Raw genomic sequence first — 22,262 nt, 5'->3', positions numbered from 1 at the left:
TCTTGTGGTGAGGAAGCACGAGAGTACAGGAGCATGAAAGTGAGGAAGAGAGGATAGTAGGGGACAGAACTCATCTTTTCATCAGGAGCCCATTCCTATGATAACCCACTCCAGAGCTAAAATTAATCCATTCATGAGGGGAGATCCTTCATGGCCCACTCACTTCTAAAAGGTCCCACCTCTTAATACTGTCATAATGACAAACTTCAACCTGAGTCTTAGAGAGGACATTCAAATCACAGCATTCTTATATTTTCAACAGTCTTCCCAAGTGACTGATGTACTCAAAAACTGGCAAAAGCCTGGCCAAAGTCATTCGATGTCCCTATATTGCAGGAATGAGCTCAGGGGAGAATGGACCCAGCAGAAACCTCCCATTCTAATTCACTCAGAACTGAACTCTGAGTACCTGTTGGGAGCTGGGTGGGTACCAGGCCCTGAGGGTACAGATGTAAAGATGCGGGCTCTCTGCTCAAAGAACCATGGGGTGTGGGAAGCAACTCTCCTCTGAGTGTATGTGGGGTATACCCTTCTCTGATAGAAGGGGCCAGGCTCAGGCAAGACGGCCTCATCTCTGCCTGTCATTAAAACAGACATTATTCAGACATTAGAACAATCTGTCTAATCCAGACTGATTCTGGATCAGTCCCACAATCACCTCATTTAGGGAAGGGCTCCTGGTTTGCAAGCTCAGAAGTGACACAAGCCAACGTAATGATCATCTTCCGACCCCACCAGAAGCAAGACAAGGCTTCCACTTCCACCTCTCCATAAAGTAACAGGTAACTTTTTGCTTTTCTGGGAGATCAGTGTGTTCTCTTCTTTTCCTTCTTTTTGAGGTATAGTATATCTATGGAAAGGCTCATGAATCTAGAGTGGATCCTTATTGGATGTGTGTGTGTGTGTGTGTGTGTGTGTGTGTACACCAGTGTAACCCTACCCAGATCAAAGGGGCCATTCTTAAGTTTGCAAGGATCTCACAGGATAGGACATGTACCCATTCAGCGTTGAACAGACTGTGAGACACAGTATCTCAAGGTCTGACTGTGGTCCTTGACAATGTAGATGAACAAATGGCTAGTGAGTACCTGCAGTGTGCTAGAACCTTCATTGGGTAAGCTCCATTGCCTCTCACCTGGAAATCCAACATAGGTGGCTTGTGATTTTGGGGAGCTGAGCATCAGTAACACATTTTGTGTCACCTTAATTTATTTTGTGTCTGTTATCTATTATATTATGATATAAATAACTCTTGGCAACTTTTACTTGAGAGATACCTCTTTCTGCCAATCTGCCTTCCCTTTGTCCTTGATGTTGTATCATTATTATTGTGGGTAAAAAGAAGCATAATATTATGTTACAGCTTATAATGGCGACCTCTGGAGAAGGCAGCCACCCCAGTGGCACAGCGACACCCAGGCCACTGGCACAGCTGCAGGAGCTTGAACCGCGGGTAGCCCGCAGACGCCTGTCCCAGGCCCGCCATAGGGCCACCCTGGCAGGGCTCTTCACCAACCTAAGGAAGACTGTTTACTCCCAGTCTGAGCTCACAGCCTCGAAGGTACGGGGACCTCAGTGTGGGGCCTGGCCCTGCCGCCCTTAGTGCACAAGGCTGAGGGCTTGGCCTCCGTGTGGTTGGTGATCTTCGGTGGATGCCTCTGGGGCTATACCTGCTGTGAGAGATGGGCCTTTTCTACCTGCAGCAGACCAGCCTGGCATAAGTAAAGCAATTATGGGCCTGAGGAGGGGCCTAGTTTGCCAGCCGCTTCTGTGCCTGTCCACTCAACAGGCAGTGGCCTTTAGCACATGCTCAGGCACCCTGTACATCTACCCAAACACACACACCTGCGTGCACACACAACACCACACACATGTGCACATACCATAGACATACACGCATGCATGCATCATACCATTAGCACACACGTACACATGGTCACACGCCACACATGCGCTCACACCCCCAGTTTATATGCATCATCCAGGTCTTTCCCCCAGGCAACAGGGCTCTCCGGGTAAGTATTTATCTTTTCCTGTTCTTAATTCTGCTTTTGTCCTCAAACAGCTTTTTAATTGCTATCTAGCAATCAATAAATCAATTATCTAGCAGAGCATGGAGGTCCAAGTATATTGGGGTGGTGGAAAGAATGGAGTAGTCATAATGGTGGAAGCATTATAGATGGTCAGAGTGGAGGAGTCCCTCTAGAGGTGCAGATCCCCACCCCCTTTTAGTAAAGGAGAAATCCTTTAAGTAAAGGAGTTGAGCAAGGACTTACTAGCTGGTTGACAGTAGGGTCAGAAAGAGTCCTCGTTCCTACTCCAGGCCTGGCCCTCTCCCCACCCTCTACCTCTCTGACTTATCCTGTTGTCCTGTGTCTGTTCCCAACCCTGGGGGGTGGGGTTCCATTCTTGGGCTGAAGCCTTCAGCAAAGCAGCATTCACAAGCTTCATGTTTTCTGTTCATGGCGCTGGCAGAGGCTTCTCACTGGGTACAGACATACGAAGAGCTCCTGAGCAGGCACGGGCCAGGGCTTGGTGGAAATTTAAAAAGGTGCCCTGAGCACCTTGGTGCAGATTTTCAGTACGACTCTATCATATAATAATTAGCTGAATCCCAACACAGACCCCACCTGCTCTTGTAGAATGGTATAGGGGCCTGGTGAGGGATAGAGGGAGGACTGTTCTTCCCCTCTCTGCTAAGTTGGGCTCAGGATCCAGTAGGAGGATGGCACATCTGGGCCTTTCTGTCAAGAACCTGACCAGCATAGCTGTGCTTCATGTCCATTGGATGAAGAGATGTTTGCTGTGTGCTTCCAGAGGTGCAAGAAAACCTAAGTTCCTGACATAGGTCCATGGGTATGTGCACATAGGTAGGCAGCAGAACCAAAGAAAAAAATAGACCTTCAGAGCCTCACAGTAAGAAGTCAAGTAAATCCAGAGGAAAACCATATTCTTACCACTAAAATTTGTGCCACATGACTTGGCATGTGAGAGCATGGCTATTAACTGGCCTCAGTGATGGGAGGCAAGTGACTTCTGGCCTTCAGTCAACATGTCCATTAAATAGGGAGGATAGTAATGGCTGCCCCATAGGCCTAGAATAGAGTTTAATGGGATACTCCAACATAGCATGGTTCTTAGAGTCTTAAAATGTTAGAATCATTATTTCCCAATATATTATCTTATTTATCCCCCACAGCTCTATTCCTATCATTCTCATTGTACGGGTCAGGAAACTGAGGCTTCAGAAGATTAAATTACTGGCTTTAAATGATGCAGCCAGGAAAATATCTGGAACTCAGCTGTTCTCTGAATTCTTCTTTCTCTATCCTACTTGAGGGAAGGCCCAGGATTGTGCATGAATAAGGGAGTTGTTGTTTTATGAGACTAATGGTGTAACAAGGTCTCATGAGTCCTTTAGGGCTGCCATAACAAAATATCATAAACTGGGCAGCTTAAAACAACAGAAATTTATTGACTTATGACTCTCAATGCTGGAAGTCCAAGGTCAAGGTTTCACAGGGCCATGCTCCCTCTGAAGGCTCTAGGGGAGAACCTTTTTACCTCTGCTAGCCTCTGGCACTTGACAGCAGTGCTTGGCTTGCAGGTGCATCATTCTGACCACATGGCCACATTCCCCCAGTAACTTCACACCATCTTCCCTCTCTGTGTGTCTATCTCTTTGTCCACATTTTTCCTGTTTGTAAGGACATGGGTCATACTGAATTGGGGCCCAATCTAAGGACTTCATTTTAACTTGGTTACTCTATAAAGTCTCTGTTTCCAAATAAGGTCACATGCATAAGTTTCAGGAGTTAGGACTTCAACATCTTTCTTGGGGTGGGAGGACATAAATCCACCCAAAACAAAGGTCCTACAAAAATTAGCACTCCCAAAACATTTGAGAAACAGAATTTCTATGAATGGCACCTGGTTTCCCTGGATTGGTTTGATGCAGTAAGGGTGCAAGCAGGCCTGAGTTGTCCTGCTGAGCCAGTGTGGGCAACTCATCCTGGACCAGAGGAATAGTGTTAGAGTCCATTCAGGCTGCTATAGAAAAATACCTTAGACCGAATAATTTATTAACAGAAATTTACTGCTCACAGTTCTGGAGATTGGAATTTCCACAATCCAGACATCAACAGATTCAGTGTCTGAAGAGGGCCAGCTCTCTGGCTCACAGGTGGCACCTTGTTCATGGCAAAAACAGCAAGTAAACTTCCTCAGGCCTCTTTTATTAGGGCACTGATCCAAATAGGGCCTCTACTGTAAAGCACCTCCCCAGGGAAGGACTGTAGGGAAGGCGAAATACCGGGGAGTGATTGATATTGACCAAATGTGCATGAACAAATACATTAACAGTGAATCGTACCATTATGTATAATGTATTATACATTATATTACATAATATGATTATGTATTATAATGTATAATACATTATGTATACTTAAACACACCAATAAAAATAGGGAAAAGAAAGAAAGAAAGCACCTTCCTGAAGACCCCATCTCCTATTACCCTCACATGGGGGGCAGGTTTCCAACATATGTGTTCGGGGGAACATAAACATTTAAACCATAGAAGCTCAGGAATCACCTTCTCACTCTAAGAACAAACCCAAGATTCTGGCCCCTCGTTCTGAATCCTTGCTGCTTTGACACCATAGCCATGTCAGACTAGGACAACAGTGGATAGGAAGAAGGGGTGGGCCTTGCTCAAGAAGTGTTCAGAGGTCTTGCAATTAACTGTACTCTCACATAGGTGTCTTTCCTGTCACCTGGTTTTGGGTCAGCAAAGCATCGTGCTTCCAGCTCCCCTTAAGTCTCTTTTTATGCACCATCAGAATCCCCAAGAATCTAGAATGACAAAACCCAGGCTGCCACCCCCTAGCTTCTGTAGCTTCCTCTCCCTCTGCCCACCCCAACTCTGGCCACATCTCACTGTGGCAGTGCCCTGAGCAAGGCTGGCCTGGCCTGCCTCTGTCTTTACTCACACAGTTATTTGTGCCTTTGAGACTGTGTTCTCTCCAGAGCTCTGTCTGGCTCACTCTGCTGCCTTGTTCCATGGAAGCTTTCCCCCTGCAGTTAGAATATTCTCTCCTTCCTATGTATTTCCACAGCCTTTTGCTTCTACCCCTGGTTAGCTCTTAATTTCATCTTGTGTTAAGGAGAGCTGTTGCCATGCTTGCCTTCCCTGTTAGAATATCAGCACCTTGATGACAGGACCGTCTTGTTGACCCTGTATTCCTGGGGCCCAGCACACAGCTTTGGGCTTATGCATACCTGAGGGAGGCCATGACCCATGGCAGATGTGGGTGCTCAGCCTCACAAACGACACTTAGGGTTTCTTGCTTTTGAATGGTCTTGCAGTTTCCATTTTGACGAAGGAAGGAAGGAAGGAAGGAAGGAAGGAAGGAAGGAAGGAAGGAAGGAAGGAAGGAAGGAAGGAGATGAGGAGGGAGGAGAGGTTGGATAGCGAGAGGGACAAAAGAAAGAAAGCATGGAGGGAGAGAAGGAAGGGGAAGGGAAAATGCAAAGTTCAAGTTCATAGAGCAAGTTTTTAGATCATCTGGAGTGTATGCATTTAGTGAACACATATTGTGAGATTAGTAATGTAATATTAACCAGCCAGTTGCACATGGTCAAAACTAAGCAGAAGTCTTGCCTGCTCATTTGGTCAAGGCTGGGGTTAACATTCATTTGGTGGTGCCTCCTCTTGCACCTTATCCCACCTTCTGGTAGCCTGGATAGTCACTTGCTTTCCTCAGTTTGCTGAATGCAGCTCATTTCCAAATACTTTGGTATTTCAGTGAGAACTCATTTCTAGGATACAAAGGAGATTTGTGCCTTCTGTGCACTAGAATAAATTTTCCAATCTTTTCACCATCAAGGCCAAAGATGTAACTTTGCATCTGAGACAATGAATGTGGCCTTAGGCTAGGGAGGGTGTTCCTGGGTCCACAAAACCAGTCTCTGCAGTGAAAGGCTATATTTCCAGCACTGTCTCTGTCCTCAGTGGCAGGTTCTGAATAAGGCGAAGAATCACATTCAGGAACTGGAACAAACCCTGGACAACTTGCTGAAACTGAAAGGTAACAAATCCCTCCCTGGAGAAGGCTGACTCTGTTTTTCTATTGAAAACAGAGAGATTGGGTCACACTGAGTCAATAGATATTTATTGAGGGTCACTGTGTGCCAGGCACTGTGCTTGGTTATGAAGTTGATGTCCAAGTCCCTAGGGAGCTTGCAGTGCGGCCGGACAGGCAGGGGTCACCAGACTCTGGGGGTTTGATGAATCCCCTAATGGGGTGCTGCTGAGAGCACCTGACCTCACCTTGAGAGGCCAGAGAAGTGGTCAGTACTTGTACTGACTGCCCTCTTGCACCCAGAAAGGGAGGTGGAAAATGGCCTCTGGACTCCCTAGTACTGAGCCTGGGAGGGTTCAGAGCTCCATCATGGAGCAGAAAGGCAGGAGAGACTTAATGCAGGTCTGACTTTCTCCTTTGTGACTCTTGCCTCAACTTCCTAATAGAATCCTTCAATCTGGAGGATGGGAATGCAAGCAGCTTAGAGGAAGTCAAGGAAGAATATGCCAGAATGTTCTCTGGAAATGACAGGTAAGATCCAGCAACCACAGGAGAATGAGAACCTGCTGTCTTGCCCCTTTGGCCTTGGAGGCTGCCTCCCAGTAGTCCACCCTCCCTCTACGTGCAAGATGGTCAGGGCTGCTGCTCACTCACAGCTGTCTGTCCTAGGTTCTCCTTCATCTTAAGTGCATGCATCAATTTATTTTTACAATTATAAAAATGATTATTACAGAAAATGATTACTATAGAAAGTGATTATTACAGAAAATGTAGAAAATACAGAAAGGCCTGAAAATATGAATCATCTCGCCTTTCAAAGAAAATGTTGATTTTGAGGAATATCCATCCATCTATTTTTCAAATTTTGCACATTATTTTTAGAATGATGACATCATTGTGTTCATCTTATATAGTGTATTACTACATCTCGTATCTTATATATATTTCTTAAAGTCCTGAGTGAATAGCTTTATTGGAAAGTAATATGAAAATAAGGAAAATGCAAATCTTGGCCTACTTTACAAGTCTCATAGGAACCTAGGAAAAGGTACATTAAACTTGAAAGAGGTAAATAACCATCGTACACATAGGTGTCACAGATGCTGAATGAGGAATGTTATTAATAATGTCACATTTAAATTGTTAAAGACTGATTTGAGAAATGTCTTTCTGGTACTTTTTTTATGTCAGGTTTTGTACTTAACTCCTGCAATTTCTGGGCTTTTCATGCATGCTGTGTGGATATATTCTCAGCACTCAAAGGATGACCTAACCCTTGCGTTCACCTACAGCTTGCAAAGCTACTTTGACCACAGCCTGGACATTAGGGGCAATGGCTGGGCCCCTGTCATCTCTGGTGGCTCTGGGCATGTCCAGCTCTAATGGCATGGTGTACATCCAAGTTGGCCTCTGACAAAACAGAGCTCAAAACATCTTTGCCCCCTGCCAGAAGGGGGCTGCGAACTACTTGCTATTCGGAGTCAAAAATCCTCCTGGATGAAGCCATGTGGCTTCTAGTGTTTGATGGTGTGATCACGCATGACTTTTACTGTCTTCTCAGTACTTTTTGGTGTTTTCCAAATTTTTAAACAGTGAATGTGTATTATTTCTGATGTCAAATAATCAGGGGAAACAATTATTTAAAATGAAATAAAATTCACATTGTAAATGATGTGAAAATATACAAAAATGTGTCAAGAGGAAAATAACCGCCTACACTTAATCTTATTTCATAGACAACTTGATCACCATTTTGTTCCCAGAGGAGAGGCAGGTGTGGTGTGTGTATGTATGTGTGCATGAAGGTGGCAGTTAGGAGCCTTGTTTTAAAAATCACACTGGGCTGATGGTGCGGTGGGGCCCAGTCCAAGATTGTTTCAGTCAGGCAGAATTCTACATTGGCTTTTCCCAAATGACTAACAGTGATCCCAACCCCATTTATTATAAGTTGTCTTTTCTTTACTAAAATATGAACTTTATCATATACTAAAAATCTTAAAAGTCCTTTTTATCACCTACTCATAAAAGAATAGCTAAATTATGATAATTAGGGAGGAATTTTTTTGCTATAATAATTAAAACTGTGGTGCCAGCATAGAAAATAATTTTATTTTGTAATTATTATATTTTAGTAATTAATTAGCTAATTGATTATGAATTAACTTGAGTGCGTCTGTTCAAGATAATTTTTATTTTCATTCCTTGGAATTGTTTGTACCTATCGTTTTATTTGTTTTCCTGCTGCACCGCCGATCTTTTTCTTATTTAATTATAGAAGTTCTTTATACATACAGAGGAATTAGCTCTCTATGGTGAGACTTGCCAAATTTTTTCTTTTGGTCATTTGTTCTATTATTTTTCCTATTGTTTTTTGCTTTTTGTGTTTGCCATGCAAAAAAAAAAAAATGAAGTCTGATCTATCAATCTGTTATGACACCTGGATTGTAGGGAATACTTAGAAGTCTTTCTCTATTCTGAGATTAAAAAGTTGTGTTTGTTATTGTTGTTGTTTGTTTTTCTCTGGCAAGTTTGCTTTTTAACAGGACTTGTTTGGGGAGTATTTCTATCGGTATGAAGAGAAGCTGGTTTTAAGTTCTGATTTTCCAAATTGTGTCATGTTGTTTCATGCTATTAAAAATGTATTTTTGAAGAGCATAATTCTATAATGTTGATGAGTCCATTTTATCCTTTTCTCACACTTTGAACTTTTGATTTAAACTTAAATATTTCATGATTTTGGTACTATTATAAATAATAATTTTTAAAATGTTAATATTCAATTGTTCATTCCTAGTATACAGAAATATATGTGTATATATATATAAATATTTTTAAACATATATATTAATTGGCACATAGAAGTTGTACATATTTATGTGTTAGTGGGATATTTCAATACATGTATATAATGTTTAATTATCAGACCAAGGTAATTGAAATTTCTATCACTTTAGACATTTATCATTTCTTTGAGCTGGGAATATTCCAAATCTTCTTTATTAGCTATTCTGAAACAATTAATTCTTGTCAGCCATAGTTATCTCTATAGAACATTAGAAAATCTTCCTCCACTCCTGGAGCCCTATACCTGTTAACCATCCTTTCTCTATCTCCCACTTCCCCACACCCTTTCCAGGCTCTGGTTACTTTTATTCTACTAGAAATAGTATTGATTTTTGATTATTGATCTGGCCTTCTGCAACCTTGCTAAGTTCCCTTCTGAATTCCAGTCATATGTTTGTGGATTCTTGGGATTTTTCCACATTGTCACATTGTGTCTGAAAATAAAGATATTTTTATTTCTTACTTTCCAATATGTAGACTTTTACTTTTTTCCTGCCTTATTAGACTAGCTAGTATCACTAATATGGTTTTGAATATATGTGTGTGTGTGTTTGTGTGTGTGTGTAGACACACATATAAAAAGAGAGTTTTTATATACAAAATATTGCTATTTATATACTAAATATTGCTAAGATTTTGAGTTTCATGTCCACTGGGAATATTTGTCGACATGTCTACAGCATTACTAACTTGTGTCTGTTTTTTTCCCCAGTCTGGTCTCAAATAGTTTTCCTCAGAATGGCTCCTCCACCTGGTGCCCAGTTGAATCAGTCAGAAAGGATGCTGAGGAAGAAGAAAATGAGGAAGAGGAAGAGGAAGACCAAGAAGAGGAGGAGGAAGAGGAAGAAGAGGAAGAAGAGGAAGAGGAGAAAAAAATTGATCTCCTACATTCCTCTGACGCTATGTCTCCAGACCTCCTGGAATTTGAACGGTGTGAACAGCTGGGTGGGGTGATGTTTGGACACACACAGAGCTCCTGTGGGGAAGGGGACAGAAACTCCAAGTGGAGTATGCTGTAGCCTCAATGCATGCTCAGACCAGCCTGAATTATGGGAGGGGCTTTCTTCTCAGTACTTTTTTTGTGTTTTCCTAATTTTTCAATAGTGAATGTTATTATTTCTGATGGTAAATAATCAGGAGAAACAATTATTAAAAATGAAGTAAAATTCACATTGTAAATGATGTGAAAATATACAAAAATGTGTCAAGAGGACAATAACCATGTAGGAGGGGCTGGGGTTGGGCTTGGTCTGAGGGCTAGACACATAGTCTGGAAGCTATAAATGAAGAGCAAATACAATGTTTCTTATTTAGACTGGGTGTTTATTTGGGGCACAAGAGGGGGCTTGTGGATGGTGGTTATGAGGGATGAGTTCCCCCCCCTGTACCCCACACTTTGCACACACCCTACATGTCCCCTTTCAACCTCATATCTGGTCTTAACAGAGATAAAGGTGGAGGCTGGCTGGTTCAGACTTCCTTTGACACAGCCTCCTCCACAGACCCAAGACCCCTCAGTAGCCTTATTGGCCTCCAGAGGCACAAGAGGAGGAGACCCAGTCCACAGCTGAGCCTGACTTACAGACCCCAGATTAAAGCAGCAGTCTATCAAGCCTGCACATTGATGGCCTCCTAATTAGAATTTCGGGGGGTGGGGGATGGGAGCTGAGCAGCCACACCTCTCACCTAACATTGAGCTGAGCTTTAGGGGCGGGGCCCTGGGAGGACCTGGGGAGGGTCCCCTCCCCCCCCAGCACAAATCTCTGTCCTTGGTCCCCAAGGTGCCTTCTGCTCCCCGACAGCGGCTTCTGCCCTGCAGGGTGGGGGCAGAGGCTTGAGGCCAAGCGCCGTGCACCCCCAGCGTGGCCGGGGCATGGTGCCTTGGCCTCTGCAGGGACAGACTCCTGAGAGGCAGCGCCTCTCCTCTTCCAGGTATCTCAACTTTTACAAGCAGACGATGGACCTCCTGACAGGGAACGGCATCGTCTCCTCGCAGGAGGTGACGCTCCCCATCGTCTCCGCGGCCATCTCCCACCTGTGGCAGACGCTCTCCGAGGAGAGGAAGGCCATCCTCCTGCAGACCTGGGCGCAGAAGCACGGCGGCCTCCCGGACCTCCCGGTGGCCTGCCAGGAGCCCGTGGGTGCCGAGGGCAGTGTGAAGGACAGCGGAGTAGACAGCCAGGGGGCCAGCTGCTCGCTCGTCTCCACCCCGGAGGAGGTGAGCAACCTGTGGGATAGCGGAGGACGCAGAGGAACCACTGTCACCCTCCACCCAGGGTTTGCTTGGTCATTTTGCAAGCTTGAGGTGCCTTTTCTATTGCAGGTGGCACCACAGGCTTCTGATTTTCTCAGCATAATCTCCACGATCTCCAAACAGTATTTCTTGTTAGTGTCCTGGCCTTTCCATAGGATTGCAGAGGGGAAGGTTAAATCCTGTGGGAATCTTTCCGCTGCCAGGGACTTGATTCTATGAAAAGCCCGCAGGTGGCCTGTAATCCCAGGGGCTTGGAGGCTGAGGCAGGAGGATCCCAAGTTCAAAGCCAGCCTCAGAAATTTAGTGAGGCGCTGAGCAACTTAGGGAGCTCCTGTCTCAAAAATAAAATAAAATAAAAAGGGCTCAGTGGTAAAGTGCCCCTGAGTTTAATCCCCAGTGCAAAAAAACCAACCAAACAACAACAACAACAAAAACATGAAGAAATGCACAACTCACGTCAGGGAGGTCACTGTTAGTTGAGCTGCTCAGTGGTGTCCCCTTGACTCAGGTTCCTTTTTTCTCTCGGGTTTCTCCTCCTTCCCTCCCCTCCCCACTTCTCTCACCCCTAGAGGTCATTCTTCCTCCTGTACACCAGGTAGAGAAAGAATCCCTGTGAAAGCTCTTAGTTAAGGAGGAACTTTTCCAGAAGCTTCTACCATACCTCTCCTCCCCTCTCATTGGCCCAAATTGTCCAGCTTACTGAGCCGATGATAAAGGATGACACAAGCACCCATCAGGCACAGACCCAGAGAGGTGACCAGTTCCCAGAGAACATTGCAACCACTGGGTGAAAAGGGGCAGCCACAGCTTCCACTCTAAATGCCTTTCTCGGCTTTCCAGTAGTTAGGGTGCCACAGTCCACAGAGCGGGCACCAGGTGGTGTTAGCCGTCATCCTGTGCTGAGATAAAAGCAGGCCAACAGCAGCTCCTCCAGAGTTAGGAGCTCTTCAAAAGACTGCTGCTCCCACATGGGCCCAGGCTGCCCTCACTCTGTTAGCCCAGGGATAGGCAGTTCTTTGCTCCCTGCACCTGTCCAGTGCTTAGTAGGACATTTAACATCCATGGCTATGACCCCCTTCCCCCTTGCCTTGACTATCCAAATGTGTCTCGGTGGGTGGTACCTTTGAGGAAACCGCCATACTAGTCTCCCGTCTCTCCCTCTGTGGAGTCTTAGAACCAGAGAACTTCCATGTGCTTCTGACCCTACAGTTACAGCCCTGGAATACCCCAATCCTTCTGGAAACTTCCACAGTCATGTCCAAGTCTAGAGAACAACAGAGCTGTCACCTAGTCCTACCCTCCATTTGGCAGTCCTAGTTAGAGGTGTGATTTGTCCAAACACCCAGCTCCTACATCAGGGATTGTATCCCTCTCATTTGCTCAAATCTCTCTATCCTTGGCCTATGTGTGGATAGTCAGCCTTTTATTATCTTCCCTGATGCTTCTCCCTGAATCACCCTTGGAGCACAGTAAGCAGGCAGGTTCCTGGCTCCCACCCCAGATCCACTGAATCAGAATTCCTGAGGGTAGGGTTCTGGGATCCACATTTTAAACAAGCACTCCAGGTGATTGATGCACCAGGCATTATTGGCAAGACCTCCCACAGCACATGTGCAAGTGTCCGTGGCTACTGCCTTAGACCACCCCCAATCTCAAATACACCAGATTCCCATCTGTTTTTCCCCTAATGTTGGGTCCACCATGAGAGGATTCGAGTCCTCTATAATGGTTTAAGGAAAACCAAGGCAACCAGCAGCCCAAGATTTCATACTTGAGGCACACAGGAGAGGGGAGCCAGGGTAGATGTCTTTGTAACCCTAAGGTACCTAGCCCTTGAGTCTTACACACACACACACACACACACACACACACACACAGAGAGAGAGAGAGAGAGAGAGAGAGAGAGAGAGAGAGAGAGAGAGGGAGAGAGAGAGAAAATATATACCAAAATCCTGAGTAAATGGACGTGTGTGTGTGAGTGTGTGTGTGTGTGTGTGTGTGTGTGTGTGGTGTATACAAGCACCTGTGCATTTGCCAACATGAACATTTCCTCAAGGAAGAACAGCTCCAAAGAGAAACCAGACTCTAATGTCCCAAATCATGGGAATGATTTGCCTGGCCTTTCTCAGAGAAGGCTGGTGCTTTACTGGTGCTGAGGGAAACAGGCAGCAGATTCCCCCAGCCATGCCCAAGAATAGGAGCTTCCTGCCCAGGGTTTGGTCAAGCCAGGCAGGTGAGAAGGTGAGTGGAACAGAGCACACTCATGCTCAAGACAGGGCCAACCACAGCTGCTCCTTCTGTGGCTTCTAGGTCAGCTCTGTGCTCTACTAGTTCAGCTTTACTGCAGCTCCTGGTCCTTCTGGAAAGGTTTAACAATTGGGTTGCTGCCAGCCCCTGTTCTCAGGGTTCTCTGCATCCAGGAGGCCCCAGAACATTCTGCTTCATGTCTGAGACATGTGGTCCCTAAGTGTGGTGGGAACTCCAAAAGGAGCCTGATCTGAGTCCTTTCCAGGTTGGATCATGAGGGGGCTTTGCATACATGGAGACAACGTGTGGCCTGCAACTCTGTGGGCTGATTGGTTATGGAGGGGAATTTAGGGCTTGGGTCCCTGTCTCAGGCCTGTGGGGAGGAGAGAGCACAGGCCTTTCTGTGGCCTCTTCAGAGCTTCTTTGAAGTAACAAAAGAAATATAAGTAGGACACCAGAAAATATTCAGACAACTGGAAGGGGCCACCCATATAGCCAGAATTCCAAGGGATTCAGTTACAGGGAAGTGAACTGAGTGAAGACATGAAGAGCTGGGCAACAGCAGTGTCCCGGGCAGGAGTGAGGAGGGACCCTGGCAGGACCTGCAGGTACCTGCCCACAGAGGGCCAGAGGACACCCCCTCCTCCCCTCAGGGTGATCACCAGAGTAAATAAGGTGCCAAAAAAAATAAAACATGTCCAGCTAAACTTTTTAAATATTTTTTTTCAAAAAATATCCTGTGCAATTTGGGGGGGGGGCATTCTTATGACAAAAAAATTCTTCTTTATCTGAAATTCAAATTTAACTAGGCGTCTTGCATTTCTATTTGCTACATTCATCAATCTTAAGTGTAAATCATGTTTTTACAGAATATTTACAGATCAAAGGACGAAAAACCTTCTAAATAACCAAATTCTAAATTTGGAAGCATATCGTCATTATTCTTATATTGCTACTAGCAGTCCTTGTCATTATCATTATATAATATGCCTGGGGAAATAACTGAAGAGAAGTGGATTGATATAGCAACAACAAGTATCTCTGATGGATTCTTAGTGATTCTTATTTTCCTTATATGTTTCTATTTTCTAGAATTTCAACAACACTGTTTTGTTTATAAAGCAGATAACATTCAATGCAGCCAACATATTGAGCCATTATTATGTATCCGGTGTATGACCTGAATTCTTGCATCAACCCTGAGTAGGCCACATTGTTAGCTCAGTCTATTTTGCGCTACTGTAGCATAATCCCTGAGACTAGGTAATATATAATGACCAGAAATTTGTTGGCTTATAGTTCTGGAGGCCAGCAATCTAGTATCAGTGTGCCGACATCTAGCAAGGACCTCCCTGCTGCACCGCACATTCTGGAGAAGGGAGGTGGGGAGAGACAGACAGAGAGAGAGAGAGAGAGAGAGAGAGAGAGAGAGAGCCCATTCCAGAAAGCCCTTTTGTAAAGGCATTAAATCCACTTACAAGGGCAGTGTCTTCACTTTCTCACCTCCTCTTCAAGGCCTCCCCTCCCAATGGCATTACTTAGGCAGTTTAAATTTCTACGAGAGTTTTGGAGGGAACCGCAGCATTCAAACCATAGCAGCTGTGACCCCTGTTTTATTGAGGACTGATGGGGAGATGAAGTAACTTGCCGGAGGTCACAGCTAGTGCATGCCAAGGCTGGAGCTGTCCCTCCTGTAGGCGAACCCTGCCTTCAGCTGCCCTGATGTGAAAGTGCTGGATTATGCATTGTGGCTTAAACAGAATCTCCACCTTGGGAGGTTCAGATGAGACTTTCCAGCCTGCAAACAGGATCGGCTCTGCTGTCACATCCCATGCCTGAGCCACTCTCTTCTTTAGAAAGATAAGACAGTCTCAGTACTTCCTCTCTCTCAGCCATCTCCAGGGCTGGCAGTTTGTCCTCGGCAGTCAAGAGCTTAATGTTCAGCTCTGGGGAAGATTATGAAGCAGAGACCCTGAGTTTGGACCCCAGCTTTGACAGTTGTGCATTTGGGGATGAGTGTACAAAGAAAGCCTTTCTACTCTCCGCCCAACAGCCTCGCCAGTGTCAAGCTGCGAAGTTATTTCTGACTTAAGGAGTTCTGTGCTTTCTTTCAGATCCTTTTTGAAGACGCCTTTGATGTGGCAAGCTTCCTGGACAAAAGTGAGGCTCCCAGTACCTCCAGCCCTAGGTGAGAAGATGGTGAGACTGCATGAGCAAGTGTGAGTCGGTGTGCAACTGTGTGACTATGAGATTGTGGAGCATGTGGGTGTGTGTGTGTTACATGAATGAGTGTGCACGCATGTGTGTATGTCTGTGCACATGCACCTCTGCTGGGTATTTCCTGCCTTTCCCCTGCAGCTCCCAGATGGGTGCAAGTTCTCAGGGACCCACTTTTTCCTTGTGATTGAAGTGGACTGATCCTAGGATTGTACTGTCGCTTTGGGTATGACATTGTCTGGGGCATCCTCAGAGGAGAGAATCTTCTGTCCTGGCCCAGGGCTAGAACACACCAGGTTATCAGCCCCAGGTTGTGTAAATGCACCTGTTTCCTTTGGTGGGTTTCCCAGTATGTCTTAGTCCTGCTTCAGGCTGATCTAGCCTTGCTACAAGATCATTGTTACACAAAATACCAAAAACTAGCTGGTTTATAAACAACAGCATTTATTGCTCACAGTTCTAGGGAGCTGGAAGTCCAAAGTCAAGATGCTAGCAGATTCAGTCTAGTGAAGGCCATTTCTCGTAGGAGGCATCTTCTCAATGTCACCATATCTTGCTGGGCAAGGTGGTGCATGCTGGTAATCTCAGTGACTTTGGAGGCTGAGGCACTGAGGATTGCAAGTTTAAGGCCAGCCTCAGCAAATCAAGGAGGCCTTAAGCAAATTAGTGAAATAAAAAATAAAAAGGGCTGGGATGGGGTATGTAGCTCAGTGTGATCAGTGGTAAAGCTCCCCTGGGCTCAATGCCCAGGATGTCTCCCAGGCCTCTCCTATAAAGGTCCTAATCACCTGCCAAGGGTCCCACTTCCTAATACCATTGCCTTGGGGGTTAGGTTTCAGCATATGAATTGGGCGTGAGACACAGACCTTCAGTCCATAGCACCCAGGGTCAGGCAGCCCATGGCAGGAGAGTGGGCAGGGGTTCTGGGGCACAGAGGACCTGGGCCAACATGGAGGCAGGACTGTGCCCTGACCTTAGGGGCTTCTCTGTGCTGCCTTTCACAGTGATGATGAGAACAGCTATGGAAGAAGCAGAGAAGGGTATGGCTCACCCAAGGAGCAAGAGGACATAAAACGGGGTCTGGGAAGATTTAAAACAGGGAGGACTTGGACTCAGTCTGTAGCAAGGGCATTTTCTCAGAGGAAGTCAGTCTGGCACTGAAATTCCCTGGCTGCTGCATGCAAGGCTGGGCCTATGGCCTGCAGGGACAGAGCTAGTGTCAAGGCTCAAAAGAAACCTGGACCTTGAGTTTTTCTGCCTTGGGAATGAGGGTGTCATCCACACCTGGGGATCCGAATGAGTGTCTTCATTGTCCTCTCAGTGGAAACCTGGCCTCCCGCTCAGGCCTTTGGTCAGGCACGAGAGCTGTGAAAGGGTCCAGGTCAGCTTCAAGTAGAACCCCAGTCCAGATCTGAGGGATGGTTCCACCACTCCACCTGCCCCTGCAGGCCTTTTCAGATCTGAGGAGACAGGGACTAACAGAGGAGACTCTTCCCTCTCCAAAGCCACTTCATGTGGTGACATGAGCTCTCCTCAGCTGTGTGCCGAGTATCATTCTGCTACAGCTGGCTGAAAGCTGACATTCCTATTTCCGCACTGGGCTCAGGCTGCAAAGACAACTTGGTCAAGAAGCCACCAAAGCACACTTGCCAAGCAGTATCTGACATTCTAATGGAACAAAAACCAACCCATTAAAAAGGCTTTCCCTGCTTTCTCTAGAAAAGGTAGGGATTACTGCCAGTGGGGTTCCTAGCCTGGCTGTGGGACCTCATCCCAGGAGGAAGAGTGAAGGGAAAATATTGTCTGGCTTACAGGACGCACAGCCACGTACCTCAAGGCTCCAGTTGCACCAGGCTGCTCCCCTTGGAAGAAAGGAGAGCTGGAAGACCAGCCTCCTTTCTGCAGGGCCTGAGCTCCAGGCTAGACACACTGAGAGGGGGTATTTCCTGGGACTGAACTCAAAATGTGCCTTAGCAGCCACAGGTGGGACCCAAACCCTGGGCTTTGCTCCAGCAGGTTGACTCAGAGGTAAAAGAAACCTTGCTCCCTCATTCTAAAGGCCACAGCTCAAAACATTAAATTAGGGCGCAAGATCCAGTCCTATCACAGTCTTGTTTTTCCGAGGATTTCAGACATGAAACTTGACAAAATTAATACAAATCTTTCAAGAAAAACTGTGGGCTGTCCAAGAATTCGACTGGGTGTATGAAAGTGTTGCATTTACACCACAATCCAAATGCTTGGCAGGGGGAAGGGTAGTCAAGCAGAGGTGAAAGATCAAGATTCTAAACATTTGCTGTTTCTTCTTTCTTTCTGTTGACAGTTCATTGTTTGCCATCTGCAACCCAGAAAACCCAGAGGGGAAGTTTCAGCTCTATATGCAGATCATTGACTTTTTTAAAGGCCTTTGCTGCATTAACACTCAGTTAAAACAGGTAGGACAGCTAGTTACCTGCCCACTCTTGTTAGGATGGCAAAAAGAGCTCTTGAGGGGGCCTGGCCCACCCTCACCCTGATTACCCCAAGAAGGCAATGGGCATACATTCTTTCAATCTCTCTGTCCTATTCCATGGATGGTCAACTTCAGCCTAAAGCCTCCTATGAAAAGGAAGACATCAGGGAAACTGAGAAAAGAGCAGCAGGGTGTCCTCTGGGCAAAGCAGCACTGGTGACCAACCCCTGGAAGCAGGGACCAGATCCCAGGGCAGCTCTTGGCAGGCCTTCATACATGTTACGCAACATCTTTCCAAAAGGCTGAACCGTTTCATCCTCTGAAATCCTTCAGCTTTTAAAGGATAATTTCTGCTCCTAAAAAACTTCCTCTGAAGCTTATGGTGACATAAGTCATGGGGGTCTTGGTTAGGGTGTCCATTCCTGAAGCTCTCAGAGGGGGAAGGGCTGTCTGACCTACCAGGAGACAGGCCCTTTGAGATTCATAGCTATCGATTTTTCTCTGCTAATTTGGCAAAAATACAACTGTTTATTTAAAAGGGCAAGCTTAACAATGGCTCACGTTTGCCTAAAAATAATTAGGCCACTTTTTCCATAGGCTAGGGTGTAATTGGCCCCTTTCCCCTTCATTCATTTCCCCATGCGGACACCACTTTCAATCCCCACTTGGAGTCCAGAGCCCATTCCTGTAGTTGTCTCCACTTCCCACCAACGGCGGGGTAACTGTCTCATAGCAACTGTCCCAGCTTTCTGTCTGACACAGTTAAATTAGTCCACTTCATCAAGGCTTTGGGAACAAATAAAGGGGACAGTCTTTGCTTTCCTGACCTCCTTTCTCCACACGTGGCAGAAAAGCCAGGAGCAAAGGTCAGAGTGTCCCCATAAAGCACAGGCTCTTGAACTTCAGTGTTCCCTAGACTCACCTTGGGAGTTTATTCTCAAGGTTCTCATTCAGTGTTATGAGAATGGGGTGCTGGGATTTGGGTTTTGAGCAAGCTGTCCAAGGGGTTCTAGGCAGAAGGCCTTGGACTTTGGTAGACTCTAATGAAAAGAGGGAAATTTCATTCTCCTTCAGTTTCACCTCCAACTCACTGCTACCTCTAATAGCTTTATGGGAGGTGGCTGGATCAGGCTTCTTTAGCACCTGAACTGGGTTCCTAGGGCTGCTTTAACAAGTGACCCTAAACCTGTGGCTTGAAACAACAGGCTTATTTCAATGTTCTGGAGGCCAGAAGCTTGAGATCAAAGTGTTGGCAGAGCCATACTGCCTCCAAAGGCTTCAGGAAAGGGTCCTTCTTGGCCACTGCCTGGCTCCCAGTGGCTTCTGGTACCCCTCAGCATTCTTGCCCTGTATGGCTCCATGCCCCCAGGCACTGCCTCTCTTTTCACAGGTCCTTCTTCTCTGTCTCTCTGCCCCTCTCATCTTTTATGGACACCAGTCACTTGGATCTAGAGCCCCCAGGAAATTTAGGATGGCTTCATCTTGAGATCCTTAACTAATTACATCTGCCCAGACCCTGTTTCAAATGAATTTCCAGGGAGCCATGACTTTGGGGAGTACTTCTGCAACCAGTAACAGCAAATATCTCTCACAACCTGCTGCTGTCAGCTTAAAAATATGCAGCTTAAAAGTGCCTCAGACTCCATTATTTCCTTAAGGAAATAGGACATTTTGAACAATATTTGGGTGCTGTGTGTGACATTTGGTTGTTTTGTTCCCTCCCAGGACACTTGGCCCCTTGGGACCCCCTGTGCTCTCTGACTAAATCTTGTCTCAAGCTTGGCAGTTGTCTTCATTCTGTACAAGGGGCACATGTTATTCCCCTAGAGATTACCTGATCCAACTTCTCTGATTCTCTCTCTTTCTCTCTCATTTCCAATACTGGAGCTAGAGCCTGGGCCTGGCATGTGCTAGGCAATACTGAGCCATACCAGCCTCTCTGGTCCTCTGGATTCTCTTTTCCCTTCCCCCACCAGGAGAGCATGTGAATGGGAAACTAGCAGAGGTCATCCCCCCATCTAGGTGTCCACCTTGGGACCATCCTACTTTCACTAGATACCTGAAGGGGATACTGCCCAGGACCCCTGGAGAGCAACCCTGATCTGTAGGGACAATAAATGACAAGGGTCATTTCTCAGCTGGGTGGAGAGACACAGGAAGAGAAAACACCTGGGAACATATTTTTAGTGGAAGAAGTAATGGGCAGTCCCCAGAGGTTGGCCGGGTCATTGTAAAGGGAATGAGAAACTTGATAAACACATATAGCACTGCTTCTTAAAAACTGATCACCTCATAGGTAACCCATGTCCATGGTCCAAAAAGTATTCTGTAAAACATTGGCTTTCTCCTGCCATGACTTCTTGCTTACTATTGCAAACTCTTCCCTTCCATGACAGTGTCTTATATAGCCATCCAAAGATGGTCTGCAGGAATTCATATATTCTTTCAAACACAAGTAGTAGCCTACTATACACATTGTTTTGAACTTCTCTCTTCTTCTAATAGAGTACCCCACAGATAGCGATCTCGTTCTTTAAAAAAAAACCAGCTGCAGGCTGGTGGAAGTAGCCTGGGGATAGAGTGCTTGCCCAGCACTGTGAGGTCCTGGCTCCCATTCCCAGTTCTGCAAAATAGTAATAAAAATTATGATGAATAAAAAAATTTGAGTAAAAATAAACTAAACCACAGCTTATGGCATTCCATGACGGGCACACCATGGTGTAGTGCGCTGTCTTCTATTGATGGGCCTGTGGATAAAGATTTAAGGCTTTTCCATCTCTGTGGGATCCTGGAAATCCCAAGGATAGGAGAGTAGCCAGTTCTGCTTCCTTTCTGGAGGTGTGTGAGTTGAGTGAAATGGAAATAAGACCACCCACCTTCTTCCCTGTCTGGGGTCTGAAGGTGACAGCTATGGAGACTGGGAGAGTTGGGCACACCCAAGATGATGAGACCTTCCTATCTGCCTGGAACTCTTAGATCAAAATTTCAACCTTTTCCACCTGTGTTTTGCAGGAACCAGACCTTCCCACTGACGATGAGATGATAATGTTGAGGTGCCTAGAGACCTTTGATGATGAAGATTTGTAATGCAGAAGGATTGGAAGGGGAGAGGACTGATGGAGAGTGGGAGTTTCTGAGTTTGAATGTTAGCAGATCTGGTGATACCTGCCTTGGACTTCCAGGGCTCTTTGGAGGGCACTGTCCCAGAAGCGTTCTGATGGTTTTAGTTTCTGATTAGTATAAAGTACAAGATAAGCAAGGCCTGGTGTTGGTCTTTCAGGGTGTTTGGTATAAGGGGCTGGTCTTCTCCAGGACAATCCCACTCTGTCCCTACTCAGGTGCCAGGTAGAGGAGAGGCCTAGTCCTTGGGCCTTTCAAGAAGAAAACAGGCAAGATCTGCCCCTAGGGGTGGCATAGCACCAGGCGCTGGATTCAGGGCATTGCTCTGATGGGTTCTGGAATTCTGGAGCCCACCTACTCATCCTGCATGTTCTGGGAACCCAGTAACAGTACACACTTCAGTCTCAACTGTGTACTGTACAATATCAGGTAGACCCAGATACATCTGCTTTTTCAAGTATGTATACCTGAATGGGTGCTGTAGTGAAATTCCAGAGTTCTGAACACTTTCTAGTGAAGGTCCTGGGCAGAGGATATATAAACATCGATGGGCTTATACACTTAGGATAAGAGTGAATTTTGTGTCAAATTGAATAGGCCATGGTACCCAGACATAAGGTAAACCATTATTTTAAATGTTTCTATGAAGGTATTTTTGTTTTGCTTTGTTTTTTAATTTTTAAAATTTATTCTAATTTGTTATATATGACAGAAGAATGCATTTCAATTCCTAGGACACATATAGAGTACAATTTTCCATATCTCTGGTTGTCTTCATACATGTACTTAGGGTAATGATGTCCATCTTTCCTATCCGCATACCCCCTCCATTCCGATCCCTCCCTTTTGCCCTATCTAAAGTCTGTCTATTCCTCTAGTGCTCCACCCCCCATCCCCATTATGAATCAGTATCCTTATAACAGAGAAAACATTTGGCATTCAGTTCTTTGGGACAGGCTTACTTCACTTAGCATTATATTCTCTAACTCTATCCATTTATCTGCAAATGCCATGATTTTATTCTCTTTCATGCTGAACAATAT

General features: G+C 45.7%; 1 protein-coding gene across 2 annotated transcripts; it reads left to right on the top strand.

The window, feature by feature from the left end:
- The first annotated feature begins 1,369 nt into the window (after positions 1–1,369).
- LOC113175592 (stimulated by retinoic acid gene 8 protein homolog) lies at positions 1,370–21,186 on the top strand. Of its 2 annotated transcripts, none has more exons than XM_077796716.1 (8): positions 1,370–1,561; positions 6,016–6,091; positions 6,532–6,616; positions 9,657–9,683; positions 10,862–11,147; positions 15,545–15,618; positions 17,971–18,082; positions 21,112–21,186. In XM_077796716.1, the coding sequence occupies exons 1-8, from the start codon at positions 1,370–1,372 to the stop codon at positions 21,184–21,186; spliced, it is 927 nt and encodes a 308-aa protein (XP_077652842.1). The 2 variants fall into 2 exon arrangements, with proteins under 2 accessions (XP_077652842.1, XP_077652841.1); XM_077796715.1 differs by having other exon boundaries at positions 9,642–9,860.
- The last annotated feature ends 1,076 nt before the right edge of the window (positions 21,187–22,262 follow it).

Source organism: Urocitellus parryii, chromosome 3 (assembly GCF_045843805.1).
Source record: "Urocitellus parryii isolate mUroPar1 chromosome 3, mUroPar1.hap1, whole genome shotgun sequence".
Taxonomy (NCBI): Eukaryota; Metazoa; Chordata; class Mammalia; order Rodentia; family Sciuridae; genus Urocitellus; species Urocitellus parryii.
The sequence above is the reverse complement of the archived record's forward strand: the minus strand, read 5'-3'. Positions and strand labels throughout refer to the sequence as shown.

Excerpts from the sequence above, each read along its gene's own strand:
- LOC113175592 (XM_077796715.1), top strand. The coding sequence starts at position 1,370 with ATGGCGACCTCTGGAGAAGGCAGCCACCCCAGTGGCACAGCGACACCC. Across the intron at positions 6,092-6,531 it reads CAACTTGCTGAAACTGAAAG|AATCCTTCAATCTGGAGGAT; the intron begins GTAACAAATCCC and ends ACTTCCTAATAG. Across the intron at positions 18,083-21,111 it reads TTAACACTCAGTTAAAACAG|GAACCAGACCTTCCCACTGA; the intron begins GTAGGACAGCTA and ends TGTGTTTTGCAG.